Genomic DNA, 20,903 nt, shown 5'->3' on the forward strand with positions numbered 1-20,903 from the left:
TGTTCACAAATTTTAAATCCACCTTTCTCAGCTAGCCAGTTTAAGCTTGGCTGATCTTGGAATCGGTCAATTCTCGTACAGCTCATCCGCCCGAATTTGTACTGATAACCGCGGTAGCTCACTTGATAAAGATTGTCTTCTTTTTTTGGCCAACAATCCGACTGTCCTCATCTTGTCACGAACGCGTCCCATTCCGTTCGGCGATAACAACGATGTCGATGCGCACTTGTAAGATGTCTCAAGTGGTGATGATCGCTATAGCTGTACTGTTGGCGCAGTTTACCGCTGGCTTGTGTAGTGAAGAGACGCGCTCCGAAATGGCCGACGTACAGAAAGCGTTTACCGAGCATGAAGTCGTTCCGGATGTGGTGGACGCCGCTCCGACGGAGTTGGCGAAGGTAAGTGAAGCGAAATACTTGCTGAGTTGACCCCTGAATAACCCCCAATCAATACGGTGTAGGTGAGCTACCCCAGCGGAGTATCGGCCAACGGAGGCAACGAGCTGACGCCAACGCAGGTCAAAGAACAGCCCCGGATCGAGTGGACCGTTGACGATCCCAGCTCGTACTACACGCTGTTCATGGTTGACCCGGACGCACCGAACCGAGCCGAGCCCAAGTTCCGCTCGGTTTGCCACTGGTTCGTGGGAAACATTCCCGGAACGCGCATCGCCGAAGGTGACCACCGGATTGCGTTCGTCGGATCGGGTCCTCCGCAGGGATCGGGACTCCATCGGTACATCTTTCTGGTGTACAAGCAACCCGCGGGAAAGCTGGACCTCTCGGACGCGCCGCGGACTTCGAACCGCAGCCGGAACAACCGGTTGAACTTCCAGCACAAGTCCTTTGTCGAGCGTTACGGGCTGGGACCGCTGGTGGCCGGCAACTTTTACCGGGCCCAGTTTGACGATTACGTTCCGACGCTGCACGCACAGCTGTCGTCGGGGACGGAGTGAAGATCTTTTTTTTTGTTTGCTGTATTTGGAGTGGATGATAAGAGATTCGAATAAAGTGTGTTGGAGAGAGATGGACGTGAAGTGATTGTTTGTGGACGCGGTGTACTTATCACTTCAACTTGTCCGTTTTACTTGTGTGTTTGCGCGTGCTTCCAATATAATACCCGCTGGCCGGCAGCGAAATTATGTGAAAGTATAATTTGTATCAGACATGGCTTATACTGATACAGCTTACTTCAGTCCAAGCCATCCCATTCAGAACGGCATATGAACTGGCAAATTCCAAGGTCATTGGGCACTATCCGGCCTAATCTATACAAAGAGCAAGAACCAGATGAGTCCTCAACAAGGTCCTTAAGGGGTTACATACATGTAAATCGGCAAAAATGTTAAAGGTTGGTTTCAGAACACACTTAAACTTTTTTTCAAATCTTTTTTTAGGGAAATAAAATATACATTTTCATCAATTAACAAAATAAATTGAAGACATTTGGATTGCCGAGATATAGCTATTTGAAGTTAGCAGTTAAAAAAAAACGGGTGCCACGATATCTCAACACTGTTTTGACCAAATCGGCTCAAAATTTTTGGTGAAGCCTCTTTAAACCGGTCCCGTGTTTATTTCAAAAAAAGATAAAAATATTTTTAAGTTTTTCATATAAAAAAAATCGCCAGTTTTAGATTTTTGTATTTTTTTTAAATACAAAATTTCAAAATTGGACTTTGTCATGCACACGGAATATGTCTTACAAGTCTTTACCCAAAATTTCAGCCAATTTGGTTCATCCCATCTCAAGATATCGTGGCACTCGTAAATCAACTCGGTGTTCCGAGGAAAACGACCCGTGGCGCGGTGGTTAGCGGCTTCGGCTGCCGATCCCTCATATGTGCTAAGGGGCCCGGGTTCGATTCCCGACCATCTCCTCTGGGTGTTCTGTTATTGTCCCGTTTAGTTAGTAAATTCAGTCTGAAAAGACGGTGTGATGAAAATAAATAAATAAATAAAAAGTTGACAGTTCGTTTTGCGCATGGCAAAATTTTGAGCTTAAATCGTCTCCTACTCTGTTTAATCATGAAATATCTTAATTAAACTTTTAGGAGTGATTACAATCATCTGTTTATGCGGAATTAATACATTTTCTGAACTATGAAATTTCTGAACTATGAAACATTTTCTGAACAATGAACTATGCCATTAAGATTTGTCTGAACAAAGCTGACTGACGATCTATTCTCAAGTCTGCAGCCATAGTTTATTTTTAATTGGCAGTTTCCATTTCGTGGACAATTTCCATACTAAAAAAAAAATCTTTTTTGTATGGAGCGTGGACAATCGCTGAAGGTTTGAATGTATTTCTAAAACAAACATGGCCACCAAATGGACAATCGGGAATGATGCCTTTCAGAGCCTTAACAGCCTTAACTTTAGTTTGTACCCCGTGTAAAGTCAAGGTAATCCATCCTTTAAAGGTACGTCTATGTTTCTATATCTGTATTAGTGTTAGCACGCATAGAAATTTGTTTTGTCAAATTTAGCTACGAAATTTAATTTTATGTTGTTGCCGATTTAGGATAATGGTTTTAGCCAATATTTTTGATCAGAGTCTATCAGAGTAGTCCCACGGTATAGCACTTGACCATCTGGTTGGCCAGACGACGGAGAGTTGTTCGTTGGCGACACTCTCGGTGGATTCTAGGGTACGGCACCAAATTGGTCTGGATCTCGATCAAATCGAGGCTTAAATAGACGGTGACCAAGGATATGATCTGGCCAATCAGCCGGTTCAGATTGGTGTATGTCGGGTCGATGTCCAGTTGTACGGCTTAACGACGGCGGTCGCGACTTGTGAGGCCGAGTCATAGCAAACTTCAGCATGAACTTCTTGCCGTTGTCGACGGTCAGACGCTCCATCGGCAGCGAGGTTAATCCAGATTCGGTGCCACCGAATGGAATGATTTGGAGATCAGAAAGCATTCTGAACCGGTGCACTAGCCGGCCAGCTTGCGGAGGCGGACCAGCACGACGTCGTTGTCGAAGGCATCCTCTTTGGATGCAATCAACTGCTCTGGTGGAACAGCTAATGGTTCGTTCCGGTGCTGACCGTGGTGACCTTATCCACAACAGTCGGTACCAGATCTTAGAACACGAAATGTGCGTGCTGGCACCGGTCTTGCTGGAGAAGTTGTCAACACCAGCGAGGCCATCAAACTTGCGGTCGTGTTGAACAACATGCTAACGATGCGTTGCACCCTGACGAGGTCTCTACCCGTGACGATCTAGGGGGCTGGGTGAATGGCAAACTCCAGCTCGGACTTCTTGCCGTACTAGACCAACATGAGCTCAATCAGCAGCGAGGTGATTCCAGATTCGGTGCCTCCGAGGAACGGGTGGAAGATCAGGAAGCCCTGCTGGCGTAGCTGTCGTTTATAAGCGCTGTCCCTATTCAGACTGTAGTCCCGATTCGCCCCAGTTGACGGTACTACCCCCATGGAATGGTGTGATAAATCGATTCTGCTCTAAGCTACAAGTGGTTAAGAGCTTTACATTCAAAAATTCTTGGTGTATTCTTTCTTTTCTGTTGCAATATTGCATTTTATGCAAAACATGATCATTTTTTCATTTGTTGAAACGTAAAAAATGTTTATTGGATCAAAAATGTTAATTTTAAGTACATTTTCAATAAATTTTATACACCATCCTGTAGAAGCGAGAGCGGTATGACGTCATCACCTGAGGCATCGCGAATGTTGACACTTTTTTGCTTACTAATACTATACCGAGGCGTTTTCAGCCGGACCTGTTAAATATACGGACATAGAGTTATCTACGTGCGCATGTATTGAGTGTACGTACACGAAAAAGATTGAGGTTAAATTTTGTCCGGCCAGCAAAATCAAATGGTGCGCTAGTGTGTGTACGCGAAACGTCATAAAGCTCTATTGGTGTAAAGTGACGAACTGTCACTTTTTACACGGGACTTATGGGCTATCTACAATCACTTAGCTTAGAACATCTAAGTAAAGTAGTTACTTAGGAAAGTACGCAACTTACGGCCGTCATCCACAATCAACTTAGAAATTTTGCTGGGCTGATATACGTTGCTATGCAGTTGTTTGTTTACCTTTGATATTGAAACGTCAACTTACCGTAGATTTTGAAATTTGTCAAACCATACGTCAGTTTCTAATTTGATTACTTTTCCATTGTAGAAGCTCGGCTTCATTTCCATTGATTCAAATTCCTAAGCTAAGTGAAATTTTCTAAGCTAAGTGATTGTAGATAGGCCATTACACTTACTATCAAACCAAAAGTTTAGTAATGTGTGTGAGCTCTGTGTAAAGAGGGTATCAAACTAAAATGTAACCCCGTTCGTTTGATAACAATTGGTGTCAAACCATCGGGGTTTCAGTGTAATTTAAAAAAAATCCTCAATATTTTAACATATTCTGGAAGTTAATTAAATTTGCCATAAGAATCAACTTCAACTGCGAAATTGAATGTGATAGTGTGTGCGTGCAACATGGAGTTAAACTTTTCAAAGTGACATGGTAAACTTCAAAGAAAGTTTAACCACAGAGTAAGACAGAGTCACTACTGCCATTTGATTTTTGGTTCCACTTTGTGGTACATCGCAGGTACATCGCACGCCTGCTACCAGCAAACCTTATGGAGCCAAAAAATAAAATGACATTTCTTCGGACTGCTCGCTCTGTGTAACTCTGTGGTTTAACTCCATGTTGCAGAATCGACAGCTCGATTGGCCTGTTTACCCTTTTTTATTCACCGAACGTATAATTTCTGCGAAATAGACCCTTTACGAAAACCTAGCTTCGCGCAAACTGTCATGCTTTGAGAGCTGTCATGTTGCGCGCTGATCGATCAAAGGAGGAAGGCGAAGCAAAGAGCGGTCAAAAATGTTATGCTGAGCTGCCACCACAGCCACAGCAAACGAAGGAAGGAATCGCAGAATCTGCCTCTTGGCCAAATACACCGCGCGTCTCGTAAGAACCGCACAATCCGCGCAAACCGTGTTGTGTCCGCCGTGTTCCGGGGGTGGTTCGTGTGTGCGTGTAGTTGACCGTGCCAACGGGGGTTCCGAAATTGGCGAAAATCGCGCTCCCAACCGGATTTTGCGAGTGTTTTTCCAGCAGCAGAAGAAAATCTCAATTTTGTACAGTTCCGCGGCGGAACTTCCCTTCCCATTTTGGGTTTGTGCAAAAGTGCACTGAGCAAAAAAAAAAAAAAGGAAGAAAAGTGAGAGTGAAATTATTTTGCGAATGGTGCCGCTGTCAAGGTTGCTGCCCTCGTAAAACATTGGCGGTCCGACGGATGACCGCAGCTGGCCACCATGTCGGACGCACCCGTCAAGAAACGTGTGGCCCTGACGACGATTGGTGATGTGGTCCGCAAGAGTCCCTTCGGAGGTGCTGGTGGTGGCTCGGCCGACGAAGGATTCTTCCCGAAGGGGTTCGCCTCGCAGGCGGGTTCGTCCGGGGCCGGGAGTGGTGGATCGGGTTCCGGCAAGCCGGCCAAGTCGGCGAACCGCCAGACGATCCGGTTGGAGCTGGAACTGTTCGAGCCCAACGCCAAGAGCTTCCCCGAGTTTAACTACTCCAAGCTTGTGCACGAGGCGCAGGTGAGTGGAAATCGGTTGGTGGGGGATTGAAGGGAGGGGCGGGACGTGTAGGCGCGCGGGAACCATCGGCCGAGGGGTGCGTCGATCGTGATTCGTAAAAAAAAATTTGTTCAGATGATAAATACTTAATAACGGATATTGTTTTCCCAATGTATAACAAAACATTTTCAATAGGCCAGGCACGAAGTTAAACTTTGTTGGTCCATTTCAAATGTTTTGCTTGGAATCATGTTAAATTTATCACTCAAATGGTGGTTAAAAGCGTTAAATGTGGTTTATTTCAATTCAAATCGGCTGTATTAGTTATTTTGGTACTTGGTGCCTACAATGAAAATAATAGTTTAAAAAAGTTAGTTATAGAGCAATTCCAGCTCAAATCAGGAATTTTTCGGTATTAACTTTTTGGCCAATCGCAGTTTTTCTCATAGTTTTTCAATTTTTATAGGAAAAACATTTTACAACGTTAGTTTTTGCCCTGTAGGCCAAGAAGACGGCACTTTTTGGTCTCAATTTTGTCATATTCGGAATCCTCGGACAATTTCACGTTAGTTAGAAGTATTGGAGTTGTAATTGTGATTTAAAAAATAATTAAATAAAACATTTTTGAAAAAAGAAGTAGATCTTATTTACCCTATGATCAATACGTCAAATGCTGTATCAAGTAGGCGAAAACCTGTTTTACCCCTAATCCAACAAATTGTTAAAAAATATTTTAATTCATTCTAAATAGCATTTTTTCCAATCAAATTTACAACTCCAATACTTCTAACTTACGAGAAATTGTCTGAGGATTCCGAATATGACAACGTTGAGACCAAAAAATGCCGCTATTGCGGCCTACAGGGCAAAAACTAACGTTGTAAAATGTTTGTTCTAGAAAAATCAAAAAACTATGAGAAAAACTGCGATTGGCCAAAAAGTTAATACCGTAGGCTTATAGTCCATGAATTCACCTATCTTTTGACCTATGGGAGTATGGGTTTTTGAGGCTGTTGCAAAAAGATATTAAGGTTATAAATAAATCCATTTTTAACAGAAATTTGCAAAAGCTAAGAGAAAAAGTCGAACCAATCCTGGATGTCTATGGCACATTTTGAAGTGCTTCAAAAGACCTTTCGAATGCATCTAAGAGAGTTGGAATTGATGAAGTTTTACGGAAATGCGAGCAATTTTAAGATTTTTTATGTTTTTTCGACCTCAAACTTCAAAGCCCGTTTTACCCCACTTCCCATTGTCGTAGAGGGCTCATATTTGGCATGAGTTCAACTCATGTATAGACAAACAAACGCTGAAAGTTTCATCCAAATCGGAGCACCTCGATACAACCTGTTACACATTGGTGAAAAACTCGCTCTTAAATTAAGTGTTTTTATAACTGAAAAACAAAAAAATACTTGGTTTTTCACCAACTCCATCTAATCCATCTCCATCTAATCAAATGTAATTTTGGAATAGCACAGAAATGGACCATATTTTGGGTTTCACTGGGATCCCGGAATAGGTGTGCGGTTTTTGTTAGCCGGCCACTGGACCATCCTCCGATCATCTTCGAAAATTAGAAACTTCCTCGAGTCCAATTTGAAGAAAATATTCCCAAATCAGTAAATTAATATTTTGTAAACACGAAACAATTCCACCATCGTGCCACCCCTCGGCGCTGATTTCTGTTTTCATCCTTCATTTGAAAATTGCGATCCCCGAGAGTCGCGCGAACCAGCCAGCCCAAACCCATGTGAGGTTGAAGCTTCTAGGGAGGGGCAGAACGCTAGTGCTATGCCACCACTAACCGGAGGCCGTTTGAATCTTCCGGAGGAGACTCTCGGAGTCATTTTGAACGAAATCGACATGTTGGTTTTCAGTGGTTGAGCGAATTTAATTTTCAATTTTAGATTTTTTCTTTGGGACATCTAGTTTTCTGAAAATTTGTAAGGATTGCTTTGATTTTATTGATTTTTTTTTCGAATTGAGATAATTTGACTCAAAACTAAGTAAGTTTTTGTTTTTCTTTTTTCTAAATTTGCTATTTTGATTAGTTTGATTCGTGTTCAACTTTTAATGAGAAGCCATTTTATTTTCTTTGAATATTTAAAGAATCGTGCTTACGTTGCTCAATTTTACGAATTTCTTCTTATCGGAAAAAAGTGTACTTTTGTTCTTGTTATTCTGTTTCAGACAAACTCGTATCACACGTCTCTTGCTGCGATAAAGAAGCCCCTGTGTAATTAAATTTAAATTTACCCTGAAAAAATAGGTATCGCTAAATTAAATTGTATTTTTTTTTTTGTGAAATCTTGGCAAATTCGATTTCTCTCTCCCACTCTCTCTCTCTCTCTTCCTCTCTCTTGTCTCTCTCCTTTCTCTCTTTCTCCATCGTTCCTTTCGTTTTTGTTATCAGTGTAAAAACGTGCTGCGTTGCGTGCGTGCGTCGGGGGTCGTCGGTACGTTGTTTTTGTTTTGGCTTTCCCTTCGTTTCGTTTTGTGTCGTCGTTCGTGGATGGGCAGTATAGGGCGCGAGGAGGATGCATGCCCGTACCTTAATTTATTTACTGTCTTCGAACGTTCGTTCGTTTTTCCTTTTTTGTTTTGCTTGGTGGTTGAGGAGGGGGAATGCGTTTCACCTTAATCGCGCGCGGTCGAGTTCTTTTTGATGAATGAAAGGGTGGTGGCGTTTGGTGCGTTATTTTGTTTTGAGAATTGATGAGTGCGTTCGATGCTTTTATTTGTTGTTGATTTTTTTGTTTTTGGGGATATGGTTTAGTCGTTTAATTCGAAGATTCTTCAAAATACTTCAAAGATTGGCAAAGCACCTATTAACCTATTTCAGCCTACTGCGAATTTGTTGCTCAATTAAAGCTTAAAAATAATTGTGTATGAGTAGTAGCCTGTCCCATTTTGAGGTAATGTCGAAAAATTTATGTGCTCACTACTTAAATGACAGATTATGATGGAACAATGTTTTCTTAGAAAAGAAAAAAATATTAAATACTTTTTTGCACCCCCTCTATAGCTATAAATTAATTTAATCCAGATTTTTAGGCAAAGATGGCGTTACGAATGGTACACGCTCGAAATGTCAAAATCGCGCAGTGGTACCAACATTAGAAAAATCTTACAAAACATATTTGCTGCGGCCTTACCAGATTTCAATGTTTGTTATGACTTATACAATGATATTGTTGTTTACACCGATAAAGCTTATTTTTCTAAGTACAAGGACCCTTTGTGCGACCACGAAAGATTTAAAATCGACTTTTAAGTCAATTTTGAAAAATTAACTTCGCGGCCCTTCTTGACAGAAAAGGTCCTACTTGACAGCTCGTTCGAAGGGGACCATAGTTGATCCATCGAAAAAATGTTGTATTGTCAATTTACTTTTTTACATTAAAATGAAAAAAAAGGGTCAGAAATGGTTTTGAATCGTGTTTTTTACCGTTGTACATAAAAATTTAAATAAGGCTTTACTGCCGCTCTAATTGAGTCCGTCCCATGCAGGGTTGTTACGGGAAAGTCATTAAAAAAATCCGCGCCAAATCCGCGCCGACCGAAACCTCAATCCGCGCGAAATCTACGCCATATAAAAAAAATCGCGACCAACATTCAAGAAATGTTATTTCCAAAGCAAAAAAAACTAATAAAGAGTGTATTTGATAAAAAAAAAATTAAATTCGTTTTATGTTTGAAGGAATGAAAGCAAAAAATCCTTTTATAAAATACCACAAGAGACGTCAAGAAAAGTGTCACAAAAAAAATCTTTTTGCAAATCATAGGGACACTTTAATAATTTTGACCAATATATACAAAATAGAAAATTATAAACCAATATAAACAAAATTTAAAAATCTAATAAATGGAATTAAACTTCAAAAATATAAGTTCAAAAAAAAACAAAATCTAAAATTTTAATATGATTACATTTTAGATTTCGAAATTCTAAAAATTCAAAAACTATGAATTTTAATACAGATTGTATTCCAAATTCCTCACTAAAATTTCATTCCGAACAAATTGCATTTCCAATATTTAAAATATTTTCTTCTAAAAATTTAAGAATTTAAGAATTTAAGAATTTAAGAATTTAAGAATTTAAGAATTTAAGAATTTAAGAATTTAAGAATTTAAGAATTTAAGAATTTAAGAATTTAAGAATTTAAGAATTTAAGAATTTAAGAATTTAAGAATTTAAGAATTTAAGAATTTAAGAATTTAAGAATTTAAGAATTTAAGAATTTAAGAATTTAAGAATTTAAGAATTTAAGAATTTAAGAATTTAAGAACGTGTATTTCTTAAGAATTTAAGAATTTAAGAACGTGTATTTCTTAAAAATTTAAGAATTTAAGAATTTAAGAATTTAAGAATTTAAGAATTTAAGAATTTAAGAATTTAAGAATTTAAGAATTTAAGAATTTAAGAATTTAAGAATTTAAGAATTTAAGAATTTAAGAATTTAAGAATTTAAGAATTTAGAATTTAAGAATTTAAGAATTTAAGAATTTAAGAATTTAAGAATTTAAGAATTTAAGAATTTAAGAATTTAAGAATTTAAGAATTTAAGAATTTAAGAATTTAAGAATTTAAGAATTTAAGAATTTAAGAATTTAAGAATTTAAGAATTTAAGAATTTAAGAATTTAAGAATTTAAGAATTTAAGAATTTAAGAATTTTAGAATTTTAGAATTTTAGAATTTTAGAATTTTAGAATTTTAGAATTTTAGAATTTTAGAATTTTAGAATTTTAGAATTTTAGAATTTTAGAATTTTAGAATTTTAGAATTTTAGAATTTTAGAATTTTAGAATTTTAGAATTTTAGAATTTTAGAATTTAGAAGAATTTATGAATTTAAGAATTTAAGAATTTAAGAATTTAAGAATTTAAGAATTTAAGAATTTAAGAATTTAAGAATTTAAGAATTTAAGAATTTAAGAATTTAAGAATTTAAGAATTTAAGAATTTAAGAATTTAAGAATTTAAGAATTTAAGAATTTAAGAATTTAAGAATTTAAGAATTTAAGAATTTAAGAATTTAAGAATTTAAGAATTTAAGAATTTAAGAATTTAAGAATTTAAGAATTTAAGAATTTAAGAATTTAAGAATTTAAGAATTTAAGAATTTAAGAATTTAAGAATTTAAGAATTTAAGAATTTAAGAATTTAAGAATTTAAGAATTTAAGAATTTAAGAATTTAAGAATTTAAGAATTTAAGAATTTAAGAATTTAAGAATTTAAGAATTTAAGAATTTAAGAATTTAAGAATTTAAGAATTTAAGAATTTAAGAATTTAAGAATTTAAGAATTTAAGAATTTAAGAATTTAAGAATTTAAGAATTTAAGAATTTAAGAATTTAAGAATTTAAGAATTTAAGAATTTAAGAATTTAAGAATTTAAGAATTTAAGAATTTAAGAATTTAAGAATTTAAGAATTTAAGAATTTAAGAATTTAAGAATTTAAGAATTTAAGAATTTAAGAATTTAAGAATTTAAGAATTTAAGAATTTAAGAATTTAAGAATTTAAGAATTTAAGAATTTAAGAATTTAAGAATTTAAGAATTTAAGAATTTAAGAATTTAAGAATTTAAGAATTTAAGAATTTAAGAATTTAAGAATTTAAGAATTTAAGAATTTCAGAATTTCAGAATTTCAGAATTTCAGAATTTCAGAATTTCAGAATTTCAGAATTTCAGAATTTCAGAATTTAAGAATTTCAGAATTTCAGAATTTAAGAATTTAAGAATTTAAGAACTTAGGAATTTAGGAATTTAAGAATTTAAGAATTTAGGAACTGAATTTTTTTTAAGATTTTTGAGATTGCCGTTTTTTGCATTTTTTTTTAAATTTTATTTTTTCTAGTTTTCAAATTTTGATTTTTTTAATTCAGTTTTTTTTATTTTGAATTTTTCTTTAAATTTTGAATATTTCATTTTTTAGTTTTTTGGAGTTTTGAATTTCCGATTTTTTAAATTACAATTTTAGAAATTCGAAAATTTTTAAATCTGAATTTTAAAAATTTTGATTAAAAAAAACTATCAAACTAAAAAAAAAGTTTCGATTTTTTGAAATTTGAATTTTGAATGATGGAGCATACATTTTTGAATGTTCTGATCTTTTTATTTTTCGCCAAGAATGTTTAAATTTAGAAAAATATTTTTACGGCGCCATCCGCGCGATCCGCGCCGTCCGTAACAACCCTGCATATGTAAAAACAGTAAGTCGAGAAAAACGCGTGTTAAAGTTGTCCCGCCCATAAGGCTACGAGTTAGAATTGTGGATGCGAAAAAGTGGATTTTCTTCGGTTTTCTAGAACAAAGTACTAAATTTTATTGGTTTTTCTGATAGTTTACATGATTTCGAACCAAACTGCATCATTACCTCAAAATTGACGAAATTACATATGGAACGGACAAGCTTCGAGCGGCAGTTTAGGACCCTATTGCTGGCATTTGAAAGAGCTCGATAATTAGCTATCAGCTCGGTAATCGATAACCCAATCATTGAATGCTCTCTGACAGTCGTGATCGTTTTTTGGATGCGAATTTCGACACGAGAGAGGGCCGAGCTCACCACTCAAAAAGCCGGGCGACACGACGATATGCTGCTCTCTCTCTCTTTTCCTATCTCTTTCTTGCTGGTGCGGGTGAGAGTGTTGACAGCAATCATTTGAATGCAGTCATGGGGATGGTGGGCCGATACAGTCCAGAAGGATTGGTTTTAAAAAGATTTTTTTTCAATAAAAATATTGAAACAATGAAAATTAAAGAAATATGCGTCGTTTGATACCTACAATACATTATCATATTTTTTTTACAAACTATAAAGTGGCCAGACATACTGCGCAGACGTTCACCACAGGTATGATTCGTTGAACTATTTTTTAATACTGTTTTCCTTCACTTTCCAGAAACGCAAACGCAAAAAGGAGAAAAAGGCCGCCGCCGCTTCGACCCCTGCCGGCACCAACGGCTTCCTGTCCGACCCGGACGCCGTCGACCACGACGACGTGGCGCGGCTCGCCAAGGAGCTGGAGAAGAAGTACGGCGCCGGGACGGCCTACTCGAGCGGTCCGTCCCGGCTGGACTACTGCGACCGGGGGGCCGGCTACGACGAGGAGGACTCGTTCATCGACAACACGGAAGCGTACGACGAGCTGATCCCGCAGGAGGTCGAAACGGTGGGCGGCGGGTTCTACATCAACTCGGGCGCGCTGGAGTTTAAGACGCTGTCGAATTTCGAGCGGCCGGATGACCACTTGCGGATGCCGAAGCCCAAGAAGCGCCAGCTGTCGACGACGAGTGAGGAGAGTAGTGACGAGGAGGAGGAAGAGGAAGAGGAGGAGGTTGTGGGAAAGAAGAAGCAGAAGAAGGTGGTGGTTCCGGCGGTGAAGGCAGCGAAGAAGAAGGAAGCGGGTGGGACGAGTGGGACAAGCGGGACGGAGAGTGCTGCTGGGAGGGGGAGGAAGCGGATTAATGGGCACGTGGGGAAGAAGCAGAAGGTTGGGGGTGAGGAGAAGAAGAGTGGGAAGGTGGTGGCGACGGTGGTGAAGGATGAGAAGAAGAAGAAGAAGGTTGAGAAGGTTAGCGGGGCGATTGCTGGTGGGGGGAAGGAGGTTAAGGTGATGAAGACAACGACTGTTAAGGATATGTTGAGGGCGAAGCGGGACAGTTTGCTGAAGATGGAGCAGCAGAAGAAGGGAGGGAGGAGTAGTGGAACGGTTTCAAGTTCGGAAGCGGAAGAGGAAGGTGGGGATGGGGACGAAGAGGATGAGGACGGAAGTAGCGAGGCCAGTGATAGCGATTCCAGTGAGAGTGGTAGCGGGTCGGAGTCGGATTCGGACAGTGGGAGTGGTGAGGGTGAGGGTGGCGCTGGGGGGAGTGAGAAGGAAGGTGCGGTGGCCAAGGTCAATGGTGAGGGAGAGGGAGCGAAGAAGAAGAGCGTGGTTAAGCTTCCGGACAATCTGCCGGATCATTTGGTGCAGGATTTGAACAGCTTGAAGGAGATTGCGAAGGCCACTAGCGGTAAGGTCAACTTCCTGGACGGGAAGGTGGCGGATTTGCTGCTGCAGATTGACGTGACTTCGCGGATGTGTGGTGGAAGTGCACGGAATTCGGTGTACAAACACCTGGAGAGTCACCTGCAGGTCAGTCGGCAAACGTTGATGATCAAGATCAAGAAGATTCGCATCCGGAAGGAGGACAACAAGGTGAAGAAGGCACTGGACAAGCTGGAGACGGCCGTCAAGGAGATGATGCCCAAGCTGGTGGCCAGCTTCGAGGCGGAAAAGAAAAAGGCTGCGGATTTGAGAACCGCGCAGGCCGCGGCCGCCGCTTCCGCTGGAACGGACGGCACCAGCGCCGAGAAGCAGCCGGACGTAAAAAGCCCAAAGAGAAAGTTCCCGTGGAACGATACGTTGCGTGGCTTGCTGGCTGACATTGCCCAAATCCGGAAGCAGTCGTTCCACATCCTGCGGCCCCGGAAGGAAACCGAAGAGGAGTACGTCCAGAGCTATCTGAAGAAGAGCGTGGTTCCGCTGTGGCCAAGCGGTTGGATGCGATTCGAGGACCTCCAGAAGGAACTGGACCGACGGAAAAAGGCAGCTCAAAAGGCCAAGGAACCGAAAAAGACTGCCGTCCAGCTGAACAATTCCTCGTCCAACGGGCCTGCCAAGCAGGATTCAGTATTATCGCCAGCACCGCCCAAGCAGCCGAAGCTGGTTCGAACTCCGCAGGCATCGCCGGTTCCACCCCCGCCAAGTACTTCCCCCGCGTCGAAGAAAACCTCCGACCACAGCATCATCAACATCATCAGCTCACCACCCAGCCAGAAAGATGGCGCCGGTTCTTCCTCGTCACATTCCAGTCCGTATCCGGCGGCGCAACAACAACAACCGCCACGACCTCAGTCCCAACCGCCGCGCACCTCGCCCAACTTTGACGAGGACCTCATCAAGGCCCACGTCATCAACCTGGAGACGGCGCACAGCGCAACCAAGACTTCAACGGCCCCCGTTCCGGACTACCTCCGCATCCAATCACCCGCCCTTTCCTCGGCAGCTTCGTCCGCGTCGTCCTCGCGGCGTCAATCGGTCTACCAGGACCAACCACCTCCGATGGCCCACGCATCTACCTCGACTCCACCGAATGCCAACGCCCGGAAGGGAGCGCGCAAAAGCCGCGACGAAGACTCGGACAGCAGCATCGAAATCGTCGGCGAGTACAGCATGGCGGACAACGGCACCAACAAAACCGCCGTCAAAAAGTCCGACCCGCTAAACCTGGCCATGCCCACGCTCAACAAGGACAAGTACAAAAAGCTCGGCGCCGGCACCGGTTCCAGCGCGTCTTCCGCCAAGAGCAACAGTAGCAGCTCCACCAAAACCACCATCAACAACAACCTGGACAAACACGCCGGCAAGTACGGCGGGTTCGCGCTTCCGATGACCGGACTCCACCACCAACCGCAGGACCTCAAACCGACCACGTCGGTTCCGACGCCACCACCGCCGCCGCGCTCCTCTTCCACCGGTCCCAACGACCTAGACGTCATCCGGATCATGAGAGAGCTGCAAGAGTTGCAGGTACGCTTCACACTTCTCAACTCACCCCCCCAGAACAACCCCATCTTCTAACGCGCTTCCCTTTTTCAGGCCATCCAAATGGCGAAGCAGCCCTCCCCGAAGCCGGCCCACAGCGATTCGCGCAAGTCGACCGTCAGCAGCAGCGCTGCGATGGTGGGGGCCACGTCGACCTCTTCAACACCACCACCTCCGCGCAAGTCGGACGCGACTCAATCGCCGGCCCAGCAGCAGCAGCAAAAGCAACAATCTCATCACAGTGAGTATCGTTGAGCAGGAGGAGAGGAGAGACTGTGTTTTGTCCTGTGTTGTTGGTACCTTTTGTCCTAAAATTGTCCCTCCGTCGTCGTTTAGTGCAAATTCCGCAGCTGGCCCAGTTTCTGCCGCGATCCTAATGGGACATGGGAAAGTGCAACACGACCACTGCCACCACCGAACAATGTATCGAATAGTTTAAATCGAGCGAGGATGACGGGGTCCAATTGGTTCTGGAGAAGGGCGTGAAGCGCCGCTGACCAAAATCGGTACAAAAGAGGGATTTTCCGCTTTATTCCTTCTGAGTGTTGTTTGAATGTTTTTTTTTTTCGGTTTCGTTCATTAGATTTTGACTTTAGTTTTTGTTTTGCTTTGCATGCAAATTTTCTTAGCCAAATAGAACTCAATTACAACACATATATAAGATTCTCTTGTTTATATAAATTTGTAAAAAATATATATTTTGAGAACTTCAACGAAAATAAACCGATTCCAAATATGAGAATGCCTCTTTTGAAATGTTAAGCTTGATTTTAAAATGCTCCAAAAAGACTCAGTCACTCGTGAGCACAAATCTAGCGTGACGAGAACACTGACCGTTTCCTACCGTTTGTCACCTCCACACCAATCGCTACTAAACACTCTCTCTTTGCTCTCCCTCTCACTCCAATCGGGTAATACAGCGAATGGTTCAGAGAGACCGATTCCGTTAAGTCGCTCCAAGCTGAGTGAGAGTAGTTTGCGATCGGCTTTGCTTTGATCATTTAAGAAATTGCTTTAAAACAATGATATCAATAATATTTACAATTTTGTTGTTACCACAACATCAAAGACACATTTGGCAGCAATTTCCACCATGCCAAATTCTAATTGACGGCAAACTGTGGTAGTGCAGGCCAAGTGAGCGCCGCGCTAGTGTTTTTTTAGGCTCTCTCCTCTCTGAGCATATTCGTGGGTGACTCGGGTTGACGGACGGAGAAGGAAAAGAAATTCACTAAGATTTTTTTTCGCTGAGTGAAGCGATTGTGCAAGCCGCTGGCAGCCAGCGTGTCATGTTCGCTCGCGAATGGTTACGCGCTCCAGTCGGCAAAGATTCGTACGGCGATGAGTTCTGGATTTCTAATCTTTGTTTCATAGTTTTCTTTCAACCTTGATCAGGATCCTTTCGCAAAAGTTTAATTTGCGTCTAGTTATCCGATAACAATATTTTCTGTAAAAAATGTAAATGGTATAAAGCGGATTTGAAACAAGGCATTCTATCCCGCTCACGTTAGTGGATGTTTACATTTGGAATGAGCAAAATAGACAGTTTGTTCACTAATCAACTTTGCCACATTTATGTTTTGCTTGAATTTTTAAAAAGACTTGAAAGTATCCTTTTTTGAGGAAAAGAGTTAAAAGTCTGGAGTTTTTATTTAAAAAAAGGTCCAATAATCCAAATTTCCAGTTTTTGCTTTTTGGGTGTTTTTGAAACCACCTTGAGTCAGGGGATAAAAAAGAACACCCAAAAAGCAAAAACTGAAAACTTGGTTTATTGGACCTTTTAAAAAACTCCAGAAGTTCCCTTTTGAGTTCTAATTTTGCTTGGAAAATTTCAGGTGTAATTGAAAATCATTTTGATTTTTCAAATTCAAAACTTCAAAATTTTCAAATTCCAAAATTCATTAATTATAAAAATAGTATATTCCTAAGTTCTTATTTTTTTACGCTTTATTCCTGATATTTTGTATTTCTTTTAATTTAAAAATTCTTTTAACTCTAAATTTCAGAAAACCAAAAAAGTCTAAAATTCAAAGCTTTTTAAATTCTTAAATTCTAAAATATGTTCTATGTTAAAAAAATTTAATACCTTAAATTTGAAAATTTCTACTTTAAAGGCTCATAAATTCTAACAATCTATTATTTTTTTTAACTTAAAAATTTAAAAATGCTAAAATTCAGAACTGGTAGTTATTTTAGATTTTTTTCTGCTCTCGCTTTTTCAACTGAAATTTATGGAATTGATTTCAACCAATTGATTACATTTGAATTTATTTGTAGTTGATCTCCAAAACTCTGCATTCTGTCATTAGTTAAGCAAATTGTATTCTGATTAGTACAACAAATAAACATTAACAAAGTTTTTTTTTTTTTTTAAGAAAAGTACAATAATTCTAATAAAACATAAATTTAATCTAATTAAAATCTCAATTTCCTGAATGGCTGATTTCTAAAATTAAAAAATAGATAAATTCAAAAAGTATCATAATTCTAAATCATAAAAATCTCTAATTTATAAAAATATCCAATGTTTTTTTTTTTTAATAGCCGGTTAACGGCTTTTTTTTACTGGGAGAAAAAAAGGCGAGGGGTCAGTGTTTGCAAATATGAAAACATCAAATTTAAAATAATTTTTATTTTTTCATAAAATTTCATATTATATTCAACGGAAGTTTTAAGGGTATTGTGAGATATTGTGTTGACCGACTTTTAAATCTGTAATGTTCAAAATGCAATATTGCAATCAGTTTATCAAAATGTCAATAAATACAAATTTTGAGCAGTTGAGCAGTTCTCTACGGAATCGGTCTTTTTTCTTGAATTTTATTTTTTGTATTTTTTATTCCAGCTGAAATATTTTTTGTGCCTTCGATAAGCCCAAAAAGAGCATTTTGCATCATTAGTTTGTCCATATAATTTTCCATACAAATTTGGCAGCTGTCCATACATAAATGATGCATGAAAATTCAAAAATCTGTATCTTTTGAAGGAATTTTTTGATCGATTTGGTGTCTTCGGCAAAGTTGTAGGTATGAATACGGACTACACTGAAAAAAATGATACACTGTAAAAAAAATTTTGGTGATTTTTTATTTAACTTTTTGTCACAAACTTGATTTGCAAAAAAACATTTTTTTTTTCTGATATGTTTTAGAGGACATAACAAGCCAACTTTTCTGAAATTTCCAGGATGGGCAAAAAATCTTTGACCGAGTTATGATTTTTTGAATCAATACATTTTTTTTCAAAAAATCGAAATACTGGTCGCAAAAATTTTTCAACTTCATTTTTCGATGTAAAATCGAATTTGCAATCAAAAAGTACTTAAGTGAAATTTTGATAAAGTGCACCGTTTTCAAGTTATAGCCATTTTTAGGTAACTTTTTTAAAAATAGTTGCAGTTATTCATTTTTTAAATTAGTGCCCATGTTTGCCCACTTTTGAAAAAAAATATTTTTGAAGAGCTGAGAAAATTCTCTATATTTTGCTTTTTTGAACTTTGTTGATACGACCCTTAGTTGCAGAGATATTGCCATGCAAAGGTTTAAAAACAGGAAAATTGATGTTTTCTAAGTCTCACCAAAACAACCCACCATTTTCTAATGTCGATATCTCAGTAACTAATGGTCCGATTTACAATGTTAAAATATGAAACATTCGTGAAATTTTCCGATCTTTTCGAAAATAATATTTTCAATGTTTTTATATCAAGACTAAAATTTCAAAAGGGCGTAACATTGAATGTTTGGTCCTTTTGAAATGTTAGTCTTGATATTAAAGTTTTGAAAATATTATTTTCGAAAAGATCGGAAAATTTCACGAAGTTTTCATATTTTAACATTTTAAATCGGACCATTAGTTGCTGAGATATCTGAGATGCTGAGATATAAAATGGCAATAACTTGAAAACGGTGCAGTTTATCAAAATTTCACTCAAGTACTTTTGGATTGCAAATTCGATTTTACATCGAAAAATGATGTTGAAAAATTTTTGCGGCCAGTGTTTCGATTTTTTTTGAAATAAATTGTATTTTTTGACAAAAACTCATAACTCGGTCAAAATTTTTTGCCCATTCTGGAAATTTCTGAAAAGTTGGCATTTGATGTCCTCTAAAACATATCAGAAAATAAAAAAATAAAAATAGTGTTTTTTTGCAAATCAAGTTTTAGTGAAAGAAAGTTAAATAAAAAATCACCAAAATTTATTTTACAGTGTATCATTTTTTTCAGTGTAGTCCGTGTCCATACCTACAACTTTGCCGAAGACACCAAATCGATCAAAAAATTCCTTTAAAATATACAGATTTTTAAATTTTTACAAAGCATTTTTGTATGGACAGCTGCCAAATTTGTATGGAAAATTATATGGACAAACTAATGATGCAAAATGGCTTCTTTGGGCATATCGAAGGCACAAAAAAAGTTTCAGCCGGATTAAAAAATACAAAAAAAAACGAATGACCGAAATCTCAGAGAATTGTTCAGTTAAAGTTGTATATTGTAATTGTAATTTCAAAAAATTATTCATATTTTAAGTGTGACCTCAAAAACATGCATATTTTTAACGGCTACGGAAATAGTATGGAGAGTTAAAGGGGCGATCGAAAGATGCAATAATTAACACACAAAAAATTAAATGAATAAACTTTGTGAAGAGAAATGTTCTCTAAAAAAGTACATTCCTCGAATTGTGGTAAACAAAAATGACGTTCCTCTTTCTCGCACAGGTTCCTCATCCGCCGCCAGCACGGTCACGATCGACTGTGATAACTTTGAGGAAGATTTCCTGTTTGCAAACTACTCTTACGATAGTGCCAAGAAACGAACTGCCTACAAATGAATAGAACTGAAATGAAGAGACTTCCGTCACAGATGTGTTTGCATGTAATTGTTAATCGTTTATTGTTTTTTTTTACCTGTTTGAAATTGAGGTAAAGTTTATGTTTTCTTCTATTGTTCTATTGGTTTGGCACTTTTGTTAACTCTTTTCTGTTTCTGGTTGCACAACTAACAATCTTAATTTTGTTTGTTTCACTCTGCTCTGCTCTTAACAAAGTTTCAGTTTCACTGCAATCTAACAAACACCCACAAAAAATCCCATTCCAGACACGCCAACCGTCGTCAAGAACGGCAGTTCCGGCACCGGAAGTAAAACCAAACCGAAGCCAAAAGTACTGAACCCTGTGGCAGCAGCAGCAGCGGCAGCGGCCGCAGCCGTCACCGTGCCGCCGCCACCGCCTGAAAAGGTGGACCTAACTTAACAACTCAAAATCACACAATTGTTGTTTGAAAGCAGCAGCAGACGCCAGAAAGGAGAGAAAATATTGTTGTTTGTGTAAAAAAGTATATATTAAAAAAAGAAAATACAATCGAAGTAGTGAAATAGGGAGAAGATTCCAAAAGAAAGATAAAATTTGTAAAATATAAAATCGTAAATTACACGGAAATAAGTTGTCGAAGAAGCCGAGCGTCTTTTGTTTAAACTATGTTAATTTGCGGCGTTTTGTTTAGGTGTTTCACTTTATTTTCCTTTCACTCGTTTTTATTTCAAATATTATAAATTGTATTTAATAAAGAAAAACGTAGTTTATAACAATCCGATGGAAAGTGAATATTGAAAAGCGCTCACTCGCAAAGAGTAAAGAAAGCGAACATTTAATAAAGTTATAGCAGTAGTTACATAAATGGTCGGTAAAATAAAAAGTCAAGTCATTTGTATAGAAATTCAA

The 20,903-nt window shown here is 38.6% G+C and overlaps 2 protein-coding genes and 1 pseudogene across 4 annotated transcripts; 2 read left to right on the top strand and 1 right to left on the bottom strand.

The window, feature by feature from the left end:
- The first annotated feature begins 68 nt into the window (after positions 1-68).
- On the top strand, positions 69-1,030 carry LOC120422553 (protein D1-like). The gene is made up of 2 exons (XM_039586028.2): positions 69-398; positions 461-1,030. Exons 1-2 carry the CDS (start codon positions 213-215, stop codon positions 953-955), a joined length of 681 nt encoding a protein of 226 aa, XP_039441962.1. The 5' UTR covers positions 69-212; the 3' UTR covers positions 956-1,030.
- Positions 1,031-2,563: 1,533 nt separating this feature from the next.
- On the bottom strand, positions 2,564-3,695 carry LOC120422569 (tubulin alpha chain-like; annotated as a pseudogene).
- Positions 3,696-4,819: 1,124 nt separating this feature from the next.
- LOC120422551 (yemanuclein) lies at positions 4,820-20,903 on the top strand. 3 transcript variants are annotated; one of them, XM_039586026.2, is made up of 5 exons: positions 4,820-5,592; positions 12,490-15,162; positions 15,232-15,418; positions 15,514-15,683; positions 20,281-20,415. In XM_039586026.2, exons 1-4 carry the CDS (start codon positions 5,305-5,307, stop codon positions 15,552-15,554), a joined length of 3,189 nt encoding a protein of 1,062 aa, XP_039441960.1. In that variant the 5' UTR covers positions 4,820-5,304; the 3' UTR covers positions 15,555-15,683; positions 20,281-20,415. The 3 variants fall into 3 exon arrangements, with proteins under 3 accessions (XP_039441960.1, XP_039441959.1, XP_039441958.1); XM_039586025.2 differs by lacking the exon at positions 15,514-15,683 and adding an exon at positions 19,902-20,105; XM_039586024.2 differs by lacking the exon at positions 15,514-15,683 and having other exon boundaries at positions 20,281-20,903.

Source organism: Culex pipiens, chromosome 1 (assembly GCF_016801865.2).
Source record: "Culex pipiens pallens isolate TS chromosome 1, TS_CPP_V2, whole genome shotgun sequence".
Taxonomy (NCBI): Eukaryota; Metazoa; Arthropoda; class Insecta; order Diptera; family Culicidae; genus Culex; species Culex pipiens.

Bases quoted from the DNA above. Each gene is read 5' to 3' on its own strand.
- LOC120422553 (XM_039586028.2), top strand. From the start codon at position 213: ATGTCGATGCGCACTTGTAAGATGTCTCAAGTGGTGATGATCGCTATA. The intron at 399-460 runs GTAAGTGAAGCG...AATACGGTGTAG, and splicing joins CTCCGACGGAGTTGGCGAAG to GTGAGCTACCCCAGCGGAGT.
- LOC120422551 (XM_039586024.2), top strand. From the start codon at position 5,305: ATGTCGGACGCACCCGTCAAGAAACGTGTGGCCCTGACGACGATTGGT. The intron at 5,593-12,489 runs GTGAGTGGAAAT...TTCACTTTCCAG, and splicing joins AGCTTGTGCACGAGGCGCAG to AAACGCAAACGCAAAAAGGA. The intron at 15,419-20,280 runs GTGAGTATCGTT...ATCCCATTCCAG, and splicing joins AAAGCAACAATCTCATCACA to ACACGCCAACCGTCGTCAAG.